Raw genomic sequence first — 21,344 nt, 5'->3', positions numbered from 1 at the left:
TGTCCAAAATCCCACAGCATGGAGGTTAACAAAAGAAATATTAATTAAATACTGTTAGTAGGTTTAGAGTTTGATTCACTCGTGTTTATCAAGCTATGAATCGTGTCTCCTCAATGATTCAGAATACGATATGTTTTTTCCTCATGACAATTTTGATTATTTTGTGTCTGTGTGTGTCTGTATTATGTTTAATCTAGACAGTGTTGCATATTTGCCTTTCTTAATGTGAGTGTTAATTTGTGGTCAATATATATTGACAAACAAATTATTTATATGTTAGTTGAGTGTAATGAGTTACTTTTTTGTTTACAATGAGTTATTGGCCAGCTTAGATTCTTAAAATTTTAAAGCAAGTTTCTTTTTTTTCTTTCTGAAATTCAAAACTACTATCTTTTATTTTAAATACTGTAGAGCTCCGATTATCCAGACCGGTTGGGACCTAAGTCAATTTGGCAAATTAAAAATCTAAGTGATTGAAAACTTTAAGAAAAACTGCTATGAATAATGGTTTAGTCTACTTCCTTTGACGCATATTCTAAGCTTAAGATTGGAAATTATTTTGGAGAGAATTAAACATTTTGCATTCATCTTCGAATTTAACTTATTCATTGTTTTTCATTTTACATTATTGTTTTTTTTCTTCCTTTTTTGAAATAAAAACTGATGCAAAGTTTAAAATCGAATTGCAATTTTTTTTAATACCTTGTACTCGTAATGTGCCAATGCCATATACAAGGGCTATTTTAATGTTTTCGTCTTTTTTTTTCACTCTTTTTAACTATATAAATTTTTTTATGCGACAACAGTATGATTCTTTTGCCTATTTCAGACACATTTAAAAACATCTTTTACTCTTTAAAAACTTGCAAGAAAAAACTGTTTTCAAAGTCGTAAAAAGGGAATTTTTTTTTGTCCCCCTAAAAAAAAATTTTTTTTTTTGGAGCAAAATGCACGATCCTGATCATTCCAGATAAACAGTGCTTTACTGTATTTTATTTTTAAAAAAATTTCTGTGCTTCTTTACCAACTAATTGTTCGTTGTGAATATTTATCTACTAGTTAAATAATAGTTTCATTAGCCATTTATAGAAATTTTTTCAAAAACATTTTCATCATGAGTGTATATCAGATTTTGGACCATACATGCATGTGACTTATTCTTTTTAGATCTTGTTAAGGGAAAGAGGAAAAAAGGTTATATAGATATGCCATTTATGACTTGTCTATCTGATGTAAAATTGTTTCTCTTGAAAAGCATTTTCTTAAAAAATAATTATACATTCTGCAAAGCTTCATTTACAATTATTTGGTTTTTGACAGTTTATATTTTCTGCATCCTCTTGATGAAATATGAGCTGATGTACTATTTTTGTATCTGGATTATGTTTATTGAAAAAGCCGAGGAAGTAACGTTTTTAACAGTTTAAGCCTTTATTTATTAAGGAATTTTGTTAATGAAGATGAATGTATGGGTTAAAAAAATAGTAACAACCTATTGTGCCTGATAGTAATTTAATTTTTTTTAAATCAGAATTTTACTGGGGATTTATCATTCATATTTTTAAATATTTTATTTTGTTTTATTGTTATTTCTTAAAATTTAAATTTTTTTAAATATTAATTTACTTTTTTGTTACTATTTAAAAAAGTGAAAGAGATGAGCATTTTTAGAAATGGTCGAAACATTAAAAGGCAATTATTTTTCAAAAACCTGCTTACACTCAGAAGAATTTTTATAACCGCAACTAAAACTGTATTGTGAATAATATATTTTTTATTATCCTTCTTTACTGAAATTGCAGTATTTTTTTGCAACTAAGTAGAAAATAAATGTAGTTTCTTACTGTTATTTTCCCTTTCATTAATCTCTGATTTAAAAATCTGTGTAGAAAAAGAAAAAAATTCTTTTTTTATTCTTTACTTTAAAAAATTAATTCAGTCTGAGATTTGCTTCAAAAAGTATTTTCTACTCAAAATTGCATATGTTTTTTAAAAACAATTTGATTTTCACAGATGTGAAATGCAAATGAATCAAGGAAACAATTTCCGAAATAATTCATTTGTAGTTTTTTTTTTTTTTTTAATGATTTGGCATTAAGTTCCACAGTTTATATGAAAGCGGCCTTAAGGGATAGTTGAGAAGCTCACACTTCAGACTTATCAATTTTTATTTATTAAAAAGAAAAACCAGCAGACCTATTTACTTGACCATGCTTGATAAATTGAGTGATAATGACACTACATATTTAAAATTCTTAAAAATTTTATGGCATATTCAGTGAATAAGTCTGTAGAGGTTTTAACTCATCTAAGTTTCCCGAGTTTACTGAATCTTGAACAGGGAAGAAAAAAGTCTTTGTATCTAATATGGTTAAATAGTTATGACAAACAGCCAGGGTTGTGTTAAGGCATAATGAGACCTATTATATATCATGAGAATATTATTTGGCCAAACTATCCAAAACATAACTATATTCAGAAATATTGAAAATGTTTATGAATTTCAACTACAATTAAACTTATTTTCGAGAAAAACCTTTTTAATTTTTTTCAAAAATAATTACATTAACCATTAATGTTTGATTAAATCTCCATGTCAGCAAAAAACATCCTGTATGAAATTGCAAATCTTGAGTAGTAGTAAGAATTACCAAACATACAAATTTAAAAAATTGAAGGAAACAAATTAGAATTTTACGTTTTTACTAAATTTTTTATGCTTGGCCAGCAGAGAGAGACCTCTGAAAATTGTAAGGGTTTTATCAATGAATACGGAGAAAACCAAAAACTTGGGACTTAAAGCAAAAGAAGAAAATATTAGTGAATTGGATGAAAGGCAGAAAGAAATAACATGACCTGATATAGTTTGTTTATCTATATTCCAAATTTTACTTTTAAAAATGCATAAAACTTTTAAAGATTCTAAATGGAAAACTGCAAAACATTACCCTTAAAGCCTAATAATTGGAAAATCCCAAAAATCGACTTTACCTTCATATATTTTAGAGATCCCTAAACAATAAAAAAGCCTGGAACTATAAGTCCAGTAGTCCCCCTCTTAATCTGACTCTTTAAAAATGTCCTAAAATTAGCAGAGTTGTTTACCTCACTTGGTTCCTCCAAATGTCACATTCTTACTAGGTGTCATTATCATGTTAACTGTTTATAGAACTACATATAATTTAATTTTTAATCAGTAAAAAGTCCTGCCAACTTCATAAATTATTTTGAGATGCCTAACTATAAAAATTTAGCTCTTTTTTTGCTTTGTTTGAAAATTTTTCTACGAGAAATCACTTAGCAAGGAACCTAACAATTTACAAAAAAAAAAACCTGTTCATTTGAAATATAATAACTAATTTATATTATTATAATAATTAGCTATAAAGCTAATTTATTTTTCAAAATATATGGTTATTTAACGTTCTTTTGTGTGCAAATAATCGATACTTTGAATGTTAAAGATAATTTTTTAAAACTAGAGAAAAGAATGCATACCTATAAATTTGAGTGCATGCTGTACAAAGATGAATTGTCTTTTTCAATCATTCTATGTTAAGTCAACAAAAACATTTTTATTTAGTTTCTTTTCAGTTAATTTTGGATTTCAGCCAATCACTGACCTCTATACCATAACTTTCCAACTATGTTAGATTCAGAGACTTTTAAAATGAGTATTAAAGCTTTTTTTTTTTTTTTAAGATTTAATTTAAGTGAGCAAATGTGTTTTGGTAAATAAATTACATTTAAAATAGTTTGAATCAGAATGCAATGAATACATGCGTTTGAAGTTTAATCAGTGATGAATATTAAGCTGCTTCTGATCTATGGATAGCTCTTTTGAAAGTTACCATATGGAATTTGACAATCTTAGCATTAAACAATTTGACAATATAGTCAGAATTGTGAAAGTGCTAATGGAGAAAAAGTTTATTAAAATTGTGGCCTAGTCACATCTTCATTGTGAAAGGAGATATGAATAAGATTGAATGTTAATTGTTGGAAGAATGTCTGTTTTAAAAAATAATTAAGTTAACGGTTTTGAATAACATTCGAGATTTTCTAACTATTGCAGTTTTTATAAACTCACTTTAATTGAAATGGTAAAGATACAATCATTTTTAGTTTATTTTTTGCCAACATTAAATACCACGTGAATAAATATTTCATTATTAGAACTTGACGGAACTTAAAAAAGAAAATATATTTTTGTGTATAACATCTTTAAAATAGCACCTAAGAGACAGCACAAATGTTTAATGAAGAGAAATAAGTTTTAAACAGTCCTATAACTTATAAATAGCACACAATTGCATGCTTAGAAGGACCAAATTCTAGAAAATTAACAATTTTGTTTTGGTGTATATTTCAACTTTTTATATTATCTAACATTCAAAAACAAACTCAGTTATGGTATCTAATTAATTTGTCTTAAAAATCAATGTTTGAATTTCACATTAAGCAAGTTCCTTTTTTTCAAAAATTTATTTGATTTCCCACATTTTCATTCTGCTATTTAACAGGATAATTTTTAAGTAAATCGACAACTCTTAATTTTTATGATTACACTTTCCTGTTTATTTAATATTATGTACTTGGTTATGAAGGTTGTGTTACAATAGTATTTGAATACTGACAAATAAAAATGAACTAATTTCTTAGTTTAAGAAAAACTGAAATAAACAAATTGACTATATTGATAAGCAATTGGATACTGCTATTTTTACACATTTAAATGTCAAATGTAATTATAAATGTTACACCAAATACTGTTAACTATAACTACTTATTATGCCTAAAACTAGAGTGTTTTTTAGGCTTTTTGTATCAGGTGTGTGTTTGAAAAAGTATGGAAATTCAAGGTTGGATTACTTAATTCTAAGTGTGCTGACTCTGTACTGTATACTGTGTGAAATGTTTTTTTTTAATAGTATTGGATATTCTTATTAAGTTGCTGAACATTGGACCACTGTAAAAACAGGGGACAAAACATTTCTAACTTTATATCTGCTTTGATAGTTTTAGTAAATTTTAAAATTAGTACTTTTTTCTCTATTAAAAATATTTTAAAACATATAATATTATTCCATTAAAAAAGGGAGTATATTAATTATTTTAGGTATTCATTTGTATCAAAATTTAATTTTATTTCAACTCCTGTGTTTATGTGTATGGGCTATAATACCATTATTCAAGTGGGATTAGTGCATTAAATGTTTAAATATTCTTATTTTGCTAGACTAGCTTAGATATATTCATTGTAACTAAAGTAATTTTGACTTTCAAATGTATGTTTTTTTTATGGATGTAAATTATTTTAGCGCAGTATTTACAACACCCTTATTCCACTCGAATATTTCTTGCAGAAAGATACACAAATGGGATAAAATACTGCTAAGTAAAATATGAAAAGAACAAAAACTAGTGTGCAACATTATATTTAATTAATTAAAATTCAAGGAGATGTGATCAGTTAGTTTCTTTAAATTTTTTTTTTAAACAGGCTTGAAAAATTTCAAATCTTTGAGAACTGTCTGTGACAGTCTTTAAAGAAGTAAATGAGAAATACGCTACCTGTTTGAAGGAGATCAGAAAAATATATAATTCTCTCACTCATAAGCATCTGAATATGGATTTTCTCTTAAGCTTGTCTCTCCATTGAAAGAAACAATGAAAAACGTTGCTATTATACAGGAAAGCAACTAAATTGAAGCTAGGAAAAAGATTTGTTTGTATGTAAAGCAAAGTTCATTTTTTTAAACAAATATGTACAGTATACTCTTGATATCTCAAAGTTGAAGGGATGCTAAAAAAATTTCAAGCCAGCAAGTTTTTCAGATAACAAGTTCGGAACTAAATATGTTTTAAAAAGAAGAAAAATGTATTCTAAAAAATATTACTTTAAAAAGTAGAGTCATGAAACATAAGAATAATTATTATTAAATATGTATGTAATAATCGTTGCTGACTATGAGTCTAAATGCAACAATGATAATTTTATTTTTAAAAGTAAGACAAAAATAATAATGCATTAAATAGAAAAGAATTAATTTACAATGAACTTACATTGTTATTTTTGTGAGAAAGTTCATTTTCTGTTTCGAAAAAAATTAGACACAGCAAGGCTTCGAAAAGAAACCCTTCGACTTAGGAATTCGAGTTAACAATGGGTGGATATGTAATGCCGAGGGGAAAAATATTTTTTTGATGTGACAAGATTTTCGAGATATCGAGAGTATACTGTATATATGGACATGAAATAATTTTTTTAGTAATTAAAAATTTCTAAATTATTTTGTTATTTATTTAAATAGACTATTTTTATTGCATAATTTTATATACATATATATATGTTTGTTGAGTATATCTTTGATTTAACTAGTTAGTTGAATTTAAAACGAGCTTGAATGAGTTTTAGCTCTATTACCTGTATTATATGGAATGTACTGTGCACAAAAAATCATATTTCAGCTTCTATGCTTTCCTACATAAAACCGGCTTATCTCACGTATTTATGGAGGGAAATTTACACCAAGACTTAACAAATTATTATTTAAATCCATTATCTGTTTTTATTTTTTGGTGAAACTTTTTGTTCACATCTCTACAACTTAATATGCTTATAAATTAGTGAGTAAGTCACTAAAATGAAAATTAAAAAAAAATGAAGAACAATGAGTGCCTCACACATGCTGCAGGATTGCATGATGACTGGACCTCAAGGTGCCGAGATGCCTTTAAAAAGTGTGAATGAGTTCTTGGGCTGTCTGTTAGGCAAATGTACCATTGCAAGGGTGCTTATTGATTCTTGAGATTTTGTCAATAAAAGAGCTTATTCATAAATAAAATTACACTTCTCCTCTATAAACACGTCCAATAAATGAGTTGCAGACATTTTTCTTATCTTTATCAGATTGAATGGTTTTTTGTTTTTTTTTTGATTGAAGAAAAATTCTATCAGTTTTATATATTAAATCAAAATAGTTTAAATTTTTTTCTTGTTTTATAAATTTTGATATATTCTCTTAAGTAATTTTTCTTATTTCAACAAATATTTATTTGCATACATTCTTTTCTTGTAAAAATGGTGTAGATTAATAAGATTCTCATTAAAAAATTCATTTAAAATTAAATTTTAAATGATTTCTTTTCTTACTTATCCTCATCTAAATAGATTTTTATTTTTTTTAAAATTAAATTTCATTCCTTAATCTTAGTGCTTTTTTATATCTTGTATGATTAAAACTTTTTAATCATTATTCTGTATGATTAACTGAGTTTTATTGCATTTTATTTTTACTTAATTCACCATCACTTTTCTTTTGTTTAAATATCTCCTAAATTATGCATTGACAGTTTCAAATTAAAAATTTATCACCAGTTTAACATCTTTTTTCTTCTTAACTAGGTTTTAGAGCATTCATAATTAATAATTTAACTCTGTAAATCAATAAAATAAAATAATAATCAATAGTACAATAATGTAAAAACTGGTATTCATGATTAATATTGAAATCCAATGTTTTATTTTTGCATTTGCTTTTTGTTAAAGTTATAATAATAATAGTAAAAATAATAATTAGCTGAAGATAATTCTTTTGGTTATTTTTAGGTCTGAAGTGCTATATTTATAGCAGATTTTATGTTCACTTTTAATTTTGTGCAAACTGATGACCTTCAATATATTACACCAAAAAAAAATATAAAATTGTTTTATACTGATTTTTTTCTTAACTTAGACTGTTATAGTCAACTTTTTACATAATAGTTTTGTTTTTATCTTTAATGTATGTTTTAAAAGAATTGAAAATAATGTTTCAAAAGTCATTGCTTTTGATATATATTTTATGCTAACAGTTTGTAATGAATATGTAAAAATATTGTTTGTAATATTTATTATATTGGTCAGCAAATTTTGTTAAAATTTGAAGAACTTAAAGGTATATGCAATTATTTATTATTTTTTTTTTTAATATCAATGACTTAACTCTAAAATAGTGAAACCACTTGCATTGAAGTATATGTATATTTTTATAGAAATAGAAGATATTGTTTCATATAGCTTTCTTATTGTAATGGCAATCTTATGGTTCTTTTTTTTCCCTGTGACTATCATACATAACTTTTTTTCTGTTAGTAGCTGATGACTAAAAAATAATTAGCCACTTTTTGCTCTTCCTAATGTTCCTTAATTTTTGTTGAAAGCATACAGTCTGTCGTATACATGACGAAATTAATCACTCTTGAGTATGAAACTGGTGACTATTTAACGAGTGTCCTTATTCTTTAAAGAAAGGGTCGTCCTATGGCCTTTTCTCTCTTTACAATCCACGTTCACTGAATATCTGGATCACGTACTTATCTTCTGGTACTGAATTCCTGGTGCTTAGTACGATGGGATAGCCTTACATTCTCAAGATTGATAAGCACGTCCGCATTCCTACTTTTGATAAGTCACTGCAAGGGGTCAGAAGAGGGGTTTTGGGTGTATGTGTGTGTGTATGTGTATATAGTTTGTTGACGTGCTACTCCGTGTTCCAGTCCACGAGAGTCGAACTGGGAGTACAAACGGGGTCTTTGAAAAGCACCCCCAGCCACAGCTTCCAATCACCAACGCACAGAACTGGCAAGTTGCCAGGACCCAGGGACTTAGCCTGTGCCTCCTTCGTAGAATCATTTACACTCATTCATCATGTTGGAATGGGGTACTGTTTAAGCACACAATCATTCCTATTTTTGTTACCTTTAAATCTAACATGTTGCCAAAAAATGCTAATTTTAACATGTTGAACGCCACACCTGCCCTGTCAGGGCACACATGCTGCTTAAGAAACACTGTTATTGTGGTGAGTGCACTAGTAACAGAGTAATATAAACAAAAATCAAGTCAATTTTAAATAAACTTTCAGTAATTGCTTAAAGCAAAGTAATTTTTTAGTTTTAAATTATACTTTGCACTATCAGCCACTGGTGACTGAGGTGGTTTAAACTGAAAGTTTAGTGTCGGGGTTACGGATAACTGACGTGGCATCACCAGTGTCCGTCACCGGTGAGTGGCGTGGCATTAACAGTGTCGGTAACTGATGTGGCACTTAACATGTTAAAAACAATATTTTAAAAAAACTAATATGTTGCCAAAATGCTAATTTTAAAGTAATAAATTAAATTTTCTTATCAAATGACAATGACTACTTTCCAGTTAGCCGTGGTGCCAAAAGTTCGATTAAGGTAGTGAATGAAAAGTGCAATAGAAAAGTCTTAAAAATATCCCAATATTTAACCAAAAAGTATTTTGTTTTGTAACCTTCCTAGCAAAGTTGCAATTGAAAAGGAATGATTGCGAAAATGAACATGTTTAAACACTATCCCCCTCATTATTTTCATAAAAGAATGGATCTTTTGTGTGTGTGCACTTGGAACAAAGACTGTATAGTATGTTTACTTGTTCCGAAATTTTTTCACTGAAAAGTAATGATGACAAAGCTGAGTGTTTCAAAATGTCTGCATCTGTTAAAACTTACATATGGCGGTTTTGCATGCACGCAACTGCTTTTGATAATTGTAATGTTTACAAGCAAAGAACTTGTCCTGTTATTATTATTTTTTCTTCCCTTGTTTTTTATTTTTATTTGATTGTATTTACCCCCTCCCCTTAAAATCATGTTTTCTAAAAGTGTCTCTGGTCAAAAGTTTGAAGGAATGATCTCTGTCTATTGCTGGCTTTTTAAACCGTGACGAAATTCAGTGGTAAATGGTTTTCAGTTGAGATTAAAATTATTAATATAATATACTATTTAAGATTTGGACAAGTTTTTTATTAAGAATATAAAATTTGCTAATTTTCGATTTAAAAAAAAGCATTTTTTGTTATAAGTCTTGTCATTTGCACTTGCTTTAATTTTCATAAATCTATTATTTTTTAAATATTTTAGGTCTAATACAAAGTGTTATGCGCAGCAGTCAGTATTTAATTTTTAAAAGCTAACAAAACATACTGTTAGAGTAAATAACCCCAATAGCTATTTAAACAGAAATATGTAAACAGTATGGCCATTTTTTTTTAAAAATTTGAAAATAACAAATATTGTATTCCTAATGATGGAGTTGTCTATTTAGTCTTTGATTTTACTGATGTTAGTGATAATTTAAATTGATTTGCGGAGTTGAAAAAGCAGAATTTTTATAGTAAATATTTTTTTCTTTCCTTTTCTGAAAGTAGTAGTATGTTCAATATTGACAATCATTTCTTAATCCTATTTAAAATATGTGGTGAAAAGAAATTTCTATCAATTCTTGCTATCTGCTCACAAAAGAATTACTTTACTTTCAATTGCCAAGATACTGATTATTCATAAAGCAAAATTGTGATTATTTTAATTACAAATCTGCTTAGTTATTTGAATGTTTTTTTCTTCCTTCATTTTTGAATAGCAATAGTCAGAGATCATTCTATGCGTTAATTTGGTCGTTGGAAGAATTTGGTAATTTACTTTCAACTCTATAAGATAACAACGGGAAACCAAAAGCTGATAGGATGTATTTAAATATATATGTTTTGACTAAATAATTTATATATTTTCACGATTTTATTTCTATTTACATCAAATTTTATGTTGCAATAAGGGAATCTATAAATAAATGAATGATAAATATGTTAAAAAATTATTTTGAAAGTTTATTATTATTTATAGTTATTTTGATGTTTAAATTTTTTTTTTATTGAATAGTATTATTTTGAATTTATAAATACTATATTTCAAAGTTTCAAAGGTAGATCAATTATTATGTTCAGTCTCAAATGTAACTAAACGTACATTATGGAATACTGCTGTATGCATATATCATCAGCATTGCATCCTGGTTGATGTTCTTTCTGGATATGCATACAAGCTTGTATTCTGGTGTCATCAGTGCTATGACAAAATTTTTGCTATGATGCTTATTTTTCATGACAAAACAGAGTTTTATTTAAAGTTATTAAATTACTATCTTGCTTATTTATTCTGATTTAACGATAACCATTCCTTTCTTTATGTGAAATTGAACTTTCAAATCAATTCTGATTTTAAAAAAAGGAACTTTTTTTTTTACTTCCAGTTTGCTAAAAATTTATAAATTTTTTTTAAATATTTTTGGTGGGAAAGGAGGGTAAATCTGCTTTTTAAAAAAAAAAAAAAAAAAAAAAAGCCTTTTCTTTGTCAAATGCTTATATTCTTCCACCTACCATGTTGACTTTCTACTTTGACATGGACACTATTACTTCTCTGATTGTTCTCATGACATTTGTGATATTTTTTATTTAGTTTTATGTAATTGAAAGTGAATTTTTCAGTTTAACAGACTTAATAATCAGAAAATCAAAGTACAAATTTGCCATCTACTACTGAATGTAAACATCATAGTGATTGCATGCAGATGTATATTTTAATGAAAAACAGTTGGAATGCCTGCCTATTAGGATATATATTGCATTATTTTTTCTTTCTTTTTATATGACACGTTTAGTTTTGTTTCTTTTTCTTTTAGTATTTGTGGAAGTTGCTGCTTTTATTTTGTAAAATAAATATTTAAAAAAAAATTAAAAGAAAAAAAAGTTATTGTGCTATGTGTTTTAGCTAGAAGAAAGCACTTGTACATGTTGGTTTGGGTTAGGCCTAAATAAAAAGTTATTCTTATCTCTACATGTATTTACTTACAAGTATTCGTTTTCTTATATGAAAGCTTAGCTCCTTATGTTTGTAATGCATGTTCCTGTCCAAAACAAGGGGAAAAATGTCTTTGTATCTATGCTACAAAAACAAAACAAATACAACACAATCAGATCAGAGATAAAGGAATGACAGTTTTGTGCTCATTTACATGAATGAACGAGTACTTTTGTGGTACTTGTAATTTATGATGTAACACCCACTGTGTGAATGACTGCTTTTCGTTCATTCTGTTTCTTTACGTGTAGATCTGAAGAGTACAAATATAAATATCACACTATTTAGATTGTTATACTGTATTTCCTGAATTGGTTTCTTTTTTTTTTTTATTGTATTCCTTATAGAGAAATATCGTTTTGTAAGAATTAAATCTTGATTTATTATTAAAATATCGATTTGTTGTAAATAAACGAAACTGTTGAAAAAAGAAGTTATTGTTTTTCTTTAAGTTTGGGTAAACACACATTTGCACAATTATTACCGATACAGTACTCTTAATTACCCGTGGTAGAGGGAAAATCTTTAAATTTCCGACAAATAAAAAAAAATAACAAAATCATGAATCATCATAGATTTAAACTTGCAGAAGATGAAATCAAGAATGAGATTAATCTTTTTTAAGTTGTTTAGAAGATATTTTTTTGTTATGCTTAAAATTTTGAAAACTAGTGTGACTGTGTATTTTATCTCCCTTAAAATCTGGACTCCCGTGACGCCCATGTTTAAGAAAAACGCTCGATTCTAATACTTATTTTTATTTCTGTGATAAGAGCTATGCTGGGCTACATTTTATTTGTAGGAACATTATATTTGTTGATAATTAGTTTTTACGAAAACTTCCTTGTAAAAAAAATATTTCTTTTATATTTCTAGCAATAATTTTTTTTGAGTAACTTAAATCAGGTTGTATATACTACATTGGAACCTCTCTGGAGCGACTGACTGAGTTCCAGAGTAAAATGGTCTTTAAATGAAGTTGGTCAGTCTTAGGGTTTACTTCCACTGACTTCAAAATATCAAAGGTACATGCTTTTTACAAGCGAATTTAATTTTACTCAGTGTCATTTTCTTGGCGTAGAAATACCACTTGTATGGGAATCGTGAAAACTGGTACAATGAATAAAATTTAGCGTCAATAAAAATGATCCCTACTGACAGTTATTTGTAAAAACAAATTTACCAATTATGAATGATAAAACTATTTTAAATAAACAAGTTTGCATTTAATTTTATATCAAAAAAATGAGAAGAGGTTTGAGATGTTTAGTTTTTTCAAAAAATAACTTCTTTTCCCCCTAATTCAACTCTTAAAAACAAATCACCGATAACATCTTTAGTGCATTCTGACTGCAACATGAGGTTGTAGATCTCTATCAGAGATCTTCAAAAAGGGCTCTCTAAATATGAGCCCCAAACAATTTTGAATAAATTTTAATTTGCTTATTTGTTAATAGCGTAAGTTTTACTTATTTCTGTGAAAACCCATACAATCGGTAATTAAATTAATATTTGACTTGTTGCTAAAAGAACTTAGTTTATCCCCTAATTTTATACTTCAAATGAACTAATTACAGCTTAAATTACGCGCAAAGAATTTAACTGGTAGCATAATACCAAAAATAATTTTGCAAGAATTCATATAATTTAATTAGTATCTTATAATCTTGTATAAAAGGTGATCTAATAGTTTTAACACATATTATTCTTTGTTTGTTAGTATATGGGCTATATAAGCTAGCTTCAAATTATATGATCACTTTAGACCAGAACACACATCCAGATGATCAGCAGCTGTGGCTTTTCCAGAATAACATGAAACAGATGAATTAAGTTAAAACGGGACAATTAGCCAAGACATTGTGTCCATAGCTACAGAAGCAGCATGGGGACAACCTGGCATTCACAACGCACACATTTCAGGACTTTTTTTCCAGCATCCTGGTTAGCCTCATGACGAACCAATTGTCTGCAAACTCTCTTGGTATCAATCTTGTTAAATGCAGGGGCTTATGACGAATATCTGTACCCCCCTTTTTTTTATTGCTGGAAAGTTGTCCATCATGTCACCCTCAAAATCACAATGGGATGATGCCAAGAACTCCTTTACTAGCTCTCCATAGCTTTGTCATTAAGAGTTCCTATTACCCAGGATGCCTTGAATAGCAGGGATAGTAGTTGAATACAATAAATTGAATTGTTTTAGTTTTTTTTCCAGATTTCAAGGTGGAGTTCTACTTAGTTGAAAAAGATCACTGGATTGTAAAATCAAACTAGCTTAGTCTTGTTTATAATTATATTTTGGAATGTTCTTATCTCATTCATTTTATCTCAGATAACTAAAACTTTTAATACTGCTAAAAAATAAATATGGTAATTTTGGAAGTCTACTATTATACTCGGAAACTAAACAGGGACAATTAACATAGTTACACTATTTCTGGAATTTTATTGTATTGCAGCCACTATCAGTGTTTGAATTTCAGAATACATGTAAGGAGTGGCCAAATAATTATTTTCTGTTGCAATAGAATATGGTTTTAATAATTTGGTGTTGAGTGCCAAATAGATACTCCCTGTAACTCTAATACAGTGAAATCTCTAGGAAAGACGACTTTGATTAACGACCACTTTTGCGAGGTGCATAATTTTTTTATAGACTTAGTGTTGAAGAAAACCTTTAAGAGAGACCATTTGCACCAAATGCGGAAAAGATCAAATAAGGAAACATGAAAAAATATCAAAACAAAAAATTTAACAAAGCAAATAAGTAGATTAAAATCTATTCAAAATATTTGTGTGAAGCTCTTTTTGACAATACAACCTCATGTTGCAGTCAGAGTGTGCTAAAGATGGTGCTATATCAATGATTTACTAATAGAGTTGAAAGTTAAATTAGAAAGAAAAAAAGTTATTTTAGAAAAAACAAGCATCTCAAACAAACAAAACTCTTCTGATCTTTTAAAGCTAACTAATTTTTATGATATAAAATTAAATGCAAACTTAAAAAACATAATTCTTAATTTATTTAAAATAGCTTTATCATTCATAATTGGTAAATTTGTTTTTACAATCATTATAACAGTTGGGATCATTTTTAAAGATGCTAAATTTTATTAAAAGATTGGTCTTTTCATGGCGCCAACAGAAGAAGATTTCCGTACCAAAAACAAAAAAAAAATGACACTGACTAAAATTAAAACCATTTGTGAAAAATCATGTACCTTATATAAAAATTTTGCAGTCAATGGAGGTAACCTCTAAGAACGACCCACCTCCATTAAAAACCATTTTACTATGGAACAGAGAGAGGTCGCTTCAGAGGGGTTTCACTGTAATTTGTTCTCATCCTTTTTATCTACAATTTTATTTTAGTGGAATGAAATCTACTGATAGCAGATTCCATTACACTGGCAGCATTAACACTACTGATTATTTCTAATGGAATTTGAAAATGAAAAGTATAAAAAAACGCAAAAGGTTATCTTGTTCAGTTTAAGTTCTTATTTACCTTTTAATTTTTATAACTTGATTTTTATGCTATTAATTTTTTATAAACTACCTAAACTTGAGATTAATTAAATAAATGTTTATAATTAATAATAGAATTCCGTAATTTAATTAAATTTATCTATAGTTTTATAATATCCAAAAATTATAAAGCGAGTAAAATTATTGGTAACTCTTAACTTCCACACTGTCAGTTTTTTTTTAAAGTTTGATTTATCCCAAATTAACTGTAGAAGTAATATAATTAAAAAATATTCTAACAACAAGAATAATACAATAAAAAGAAACTTTACTAACAATGATTTATGATAAATAATAACAGTGAAATTGTTTCATATTTTTAAGAAGAGTTCAAGTATGTACAATATGATTTTTAGCAATTCACATATTTAAAAATTAGACTAAAGCAACAAAAAAAAACTTGAATAAAGCGTAAATGAAAGTACACAAATGGACATACTATAGTTTCGGTTCCATAAACACGAACCTTCCTCAGTGTCTAACCACCTAATGATAGTTGGTGTTCATAGATCCACTTCTACAGTATGTCCATTCTTTCATTTGTGCTTTATTCTATTCAGATATTTTTTTTTTTTTTTGCTTTAGTTTAGCACAAAGTATGCTCTATCCTTTTCTGATAAAACAAGAAGTTCTGTAAATTATGAATATCTTCAGCCCATTGCCATGCCACAGTAGGTGCATGTGTATCCAAAACTCCAAACATCCTGCAAAGCTATGCTCTTACAAGAAGGACATTGTCGATAAGAAATCACATCTGCCAGAAGTAAGGATTGACAGCAACGAGCAAACAAATGATTTTTGGAACATTGCCCTGACTTAATGTTATCCAGTTTCACATCTCCTTTACAAATAGCACATCTTTCTCTTGCAGGTATAGATTCCACATCTGATGGGACATCAGTACCAAGTGCCAAGTATAAGCTTTCCAGTGGCATTTGGAACTCTTTAAAAAGCCAGTCTGCCATTAGAAGAAGTGATTGTCCTTGTGCAGGAGTTAGTAGATCTATTTTGTCTTGACAGTTCTCAAATACTTTTGAAATATAGTTTTTCATGATGACAGCTTCCACAGTATATAGCTTGGACTCCTGTTATTAAATAAATTGTTAATGCAATGGTAGTTTAAAAAAAGTTAAGTTTAAATTCCAAATGAAAAAAAAAGTAAGGAAATAAATAATAATAAAAAAACAAAAGAAAAGATATCATTAAATTTTAAACAGTCCTTAACAATAAAAACAATATTTATAATGTTTTTCTTTAAATTCATAAATTTTGAAACAACTGATTCGGTTAGAAAACTAATTAACTTACTAAAATTTCTTTATCTCTGGGTAATGAAGTTGCTAAACCAGACACATAAGAATGAAGAATAAACCTATAAAAAAAATTTGTAATATAACACCATTTTCTCATATAAAATATAACTGTACTGTAATTGCAAAAAAAATTAAATCTATATTTTTTGTTGTTGCAATAACTACCCAAAAAATTTGATGGAATATTTTATTCAATTAACTATTATATTTTATTCAATTAATTATAATATTGTGTAACTTAGGTATGATAAAGGAACATAATGTAACTACAGTCGGACTTCTATTTAACGAGCTTCCATTTAGAATTTCTCTATTTTGCGAATTTTTTCGAGGAACCAAGAACAGTTTGGAAATTTCTTCGTAAAATAACTTCCAAATAGCGAAGTTAATTTTCTATTTAACGAACTTTTCTTTGAGATCCACTTTCCGTATTTCCCAAAATATTTCAGAACATTTTAAACTTGTTAACGTATTTTATGGGGGAAATGAGCTTGAATTGACTTTTGAAGTCACTTAACTCATAGAGAAAGCAGTGAAATCCCTTTCCTTTTTTGTTTGCATTTCAAACGAAAAACTCAAGACAAAATTAACGGATTTTATCAGTAGCAATTAAACTTTTGAACGCATATGGTAATATGTATGCTTAAAATTACTTCGATAATAAATGCAGTTATAATTTTATACATAACTTTTCAGTTGAAAATGTATGTAGCATGATACTGTAACACTGGATAACGTTTTGCTCTATTCCTGCTTTTCATGCAGATTTTTTTTATAATTAAGATTTATAAAATAAATAGTAGATACTAGTTTACAAGATAAAGCTGTATCAACTGCTATTTCAATTATGCCTACCGTTTATGAATTTAAAACCTGTTTCGTGTCGTTTAAGTATTTCAAAAGGTGATTTTCTATTTAACGAATTTCCATAGAACGAACTTATTATCGGGATGAAGTGACTTCGTTAAATAGAGGTCCGACTGTATTAGATTTGAAACGAAAAATGGACAGAATAACAGTCCTTAAAATTTGTGTTACACAGAATATTTTTATGCTTAATAGAAGGATAAAGGTACAATTGCTCTCTACAGATCAAAATTTAATGATTGGTCAATTTTGGAAGAGTTTTTTCTCAATATTTTCGATTGGTTCAACAATAACATATGTTCTTTATGAACTAGTAAAATTTTTATGATTTATTTGTTATTTTTAAACAATAATACTTAAAATTGTATCTATGGTACAAATTCTTTTCTATTTCACTAACTAACTGAGCCTGTTATGAATAATATTTGTTGAGAACCTTTAAATAAATCTTACGATTTTTATTCGAAATCAAATCAAAACAGGATTCACAAGCCCTTATCTTTTACTATTGCAACTGATTACTTTATAATTTGCACTTTTTAATTGAAACTAATTAGAAACATTATATATGTTACTCGTGGTGCATAGCGTTTTTAAAAAGTGTTTACAGGTGCTTATTTTCGAATTTTAGTTTTTTAAAAGCCCTTAAAGGTGCTTTTTTCATTGGTTGTTTTTAAAAAGTGCTTGATTTTCCTTTCTTGAAAATGAGATTTTTTTCGTTACGATGTCGATTTTCGCCACGTATTATGCAAAAGCGAGCTTTTCTCATTGTTTTATTCAACACTTTAACAATTCATTCAACTGCAATCTATTTTGGTGTCCCGTCGGTCCGTAGCGTATGAAATCTCCAATCATTTTACATGTTTGATGAAATATTTGCGAGTCTGCACGTGAGTCTATTGAGCTGGGTTAGGTGAGATTATTGCTCTCTCAAATGCTACTACTCTGCTGCATTGTGCAAGATATTCTCAATTTCAGGCTTCATTTGCCACCGTCTGATCTCGAACCTAAAAACCTCTTAATCTTTTTATAATGACTAATATAATCAAGGAAAGAGTTCTTTGTGAAACATTGGTTATTTTATCATAATCATGTAAAGTTTTTGAAATTTTTTTTAGCTTTTTTTTAATGTATATAGTGCTTAAAAATAATTTTTTGAGAACTTAAAAGGTACTTATTTTTTGTTAAACGATTTGGCTATGCACCCTATTACTGTGAATGACCAAAATCAAGAGAATGTTGATTTTTACCTGTGAATGTCAACAATCACATTTGGTGAATGTCCGAAATATTAGTGGTATCCAATTTGATATTAATTTATTCGTTGATATTATTATATTTATTTGATATTTTAATATCTGCTGAGGATAGATTAGGAGAAACATCAGTTTTCGGAGTACCAGTTAAATGCATACTGGGCAGTGGATCGATCTTTTATTTGTAAGTAGATAGAAAGCTACACTTTTTTTGTCAACAATATTTTTGGTAATGAAATTAATTAATTTAATAAATAGTTAACAACAATGCATCTTTAACACTAATTCAAGCATTTTACCTGCAAGGGCAAATTATTAAGACCCTTGTATTAAAAAGATTCCGAAACAAATCCCAATCCACAACTTGGATTCAAATGTGTATTAGGTGGGATAAAGAGCTAAATTACAAGAAAATTAGCTTTATTGTAATTTGGAATAGAAACAGGGGTAACTGTGACACAAGGTGATAAACCTTGAAAATTTTTATGTGTAAAAAATCGATATCAATTTATTTATCATACACGTCTCATACGTAACATAATTTTTTGAAATAATATTTATAATTAAAATGCCTACCAATGAAAAATATCACACTTTTATTGTAACTAATTTAAGAAAAATTTTAGTTCTTACAAGAATCGCAATATTGGATTTTTAAAATTTCGTGAATATGAATCACGATATTGGATCTTAAAATCGTGCATATATAAATCGCGACATTGGATTTTAAAATCACGTAAATACGAATCGCAATGCGTAGCTTTTAAATCACGTGAAAATACGAAAATCGATGTTTGATATTACAAACGCGTGAACAGAATCGCAATATTGAACTTAAAAAAAACGAGAATGTGAATTTGGATTTTAAATTCGTGTGAATACAAATCGCGTTACTGGATTTTAAAAACGCATGAATACGAATCGCAAAATTGATTTTAAAAACGCGTCAATTCAAATTGTGACATTGAATTTCTAAATCATGTGAATACGATCGCGATGTACGATTTTTAAACCACGTGAATGCAAATAGCAACGTGTAACTTTAAAATTAGTTATCAATACTCGATATATATTTGAATAAGAAAATCAATGTTTGATATTCCAGCAGCGTGAATGAGAATCGCAATATTAGCGGATTCCAGCGTAATATTCAAAATGGCGAAAATTCACCAAACCAAAAAAAATTTTATTGGCGGATTTCTGCCCATTAGAGGAAGAATCATGTGTATGTAAGAATTAGCAAAAGTCTCAAAATTGGAATTTTAGACTGAGGAATTCAGTGAAAATTTCGTCGGATTACAAGTTTTTGATTAGCGAAAGTCCGAGAACCGATGATCGAGGAATTTCGCGATATTCCCAGAAACATCATATGCCCTGGTCCTAATTTTTAGACCCCGAAGGATAATACGAAAAACCATAATTTCCGGGGTACTATCGGAATACAACCATCCCCTTGGGAAGCATGCAAAGATTTTTCTTTAAAATTGAAATAAACTATTGCTTAGAGTAATTCACATGTTAAACACAAAAATTAGAAGTATTATGTAAGAAAATTCTAAACAAACCTCATGAAATAGAGCTCGAGAGAGGAACAGTTTCCGTAGGTTGATGGATCTTTATCTAAAAATGCAGTCAGCCATTCTGGTAATGATGTTCCACAGGTTAAGTTGATGCGTATTATTTCTAGAAAATCTGTCTGCCTGCTTATTGCATTATTGGATGAAGGTAAAAAGGAAAACTGCGGCTTCAAAAGACTCTTAAGTTTTGTATAGATTTCCTCAAATGGTTTTGAAACAAACATTGCAAACTAAAAGAGATATTATACAGTGAGAAAACACACACAACAGAGGTTAAAATAAAAAAAAAGCTTAATTGCAATAAGTAAGCCTGTTTTAAAATAATTTGCAAAATAAAAATATTGAGAGTTTAAATAAGTGTAGAATTTAATATGAAAATTTTACTTTTCTCTTTTAGATATTCTTATGAAGATAAGCATTGAAATGCTTATGAATTTTTAACACTAAATTTTGTTCAATGGAAAATTAAATTTTTATTATCACGTAAATTTCAAAGTACTTTTTTGGTCTGGAAGCACTGTTTTTAAAATTATTCTCAAAAACTGAAAATATATTTTAAAGCAAAATGTATTTAAAACAAATAAATTACTCTAAAATTTTAATAAATAACTTAAAATTAGATAATTTAGCACAGAATTAACTAATATGAATACTTTTATTACATTTTTTTATCACAAATGCAGTGAAATTGTTTTAAATTTTGAAAAAGAAAATTAATTTGGTAACTGGTTATCATTAACAAAAAAAAAAGTTTCTGGAATTTTATGTTAACTGTTTTATAAAATTTTTACTTTCAGCCTAAGAAGTTTTAGCTCTCACCAAGATTTGTTTGAGACATAATATCCTAACCAAGCATTGACACAATTTCAAAATTTTAAAAAGCCTATCAAATATGTATGTTTTATGCTATAACAATGGCAGCCCTCTAGTGGGGCAGTTGTTTACACCAGTGTTCCCCAACCTTTTTATCACTGCGGACCTGTCATCGTTTGATAATTTAACTGCGGCCCGCTGGGGGAGGGGGCGTTGATTGTTTAGATTTTAGATTATTTTGTATTATTAAGTCAATTTAATTGTATTTAAACATGCCTTCAA

General features: G+C 27.9%; 1 protein-coding gene across 1 annotated transcript in view; it reads right to left on the bottom strand.

Moving 5' to 3' along the window:
• Positions 1-11,175: 11,175 nt before the first annotated feature.
• Positions 11,176-21,344, bottom strand: part of LOC107440727 (general transcription factor 3C polypeptide 4) — a gene marked incomplete in the record, with an annotated part of 36,045 nt that continues 25,876 nt past the window's right edge. Inside the window, 3 exon segments of the mRNA XM_071177167.1 lie at positions 11,176-16,321; positions 16,545-16,608; positions 20,238-20,479. Coding sequence (XP_071033268.1) covers positions 15,887-16,321; positions 16,545-16,608; positions 20,238-20,479 — 741 coding nt within the window.

The sequence above is a fragment of the Parasteatoda tepidariorum genome, chromosome 2, assembly GCF_043381705.1.
Source record: "Parasteatoda tepidariorum isolate YZ-2023 chromosome 2, CAS_Ptep_4.0, whole genome shotgun sequence".
Taxonomy (NCBI): domain Eukaryota; kingdom Metazoa; phylum Arthropoda; class Arachnida; order Araneae; family Theridiidae; genus Parasteatoda; species Parasteatoda tepidariorum.
The sequence above is the reverse complement of the archived record's forward strand: the minus strand, read 5'-3'. Positions and strand labels throughout refer to the sequence as shown.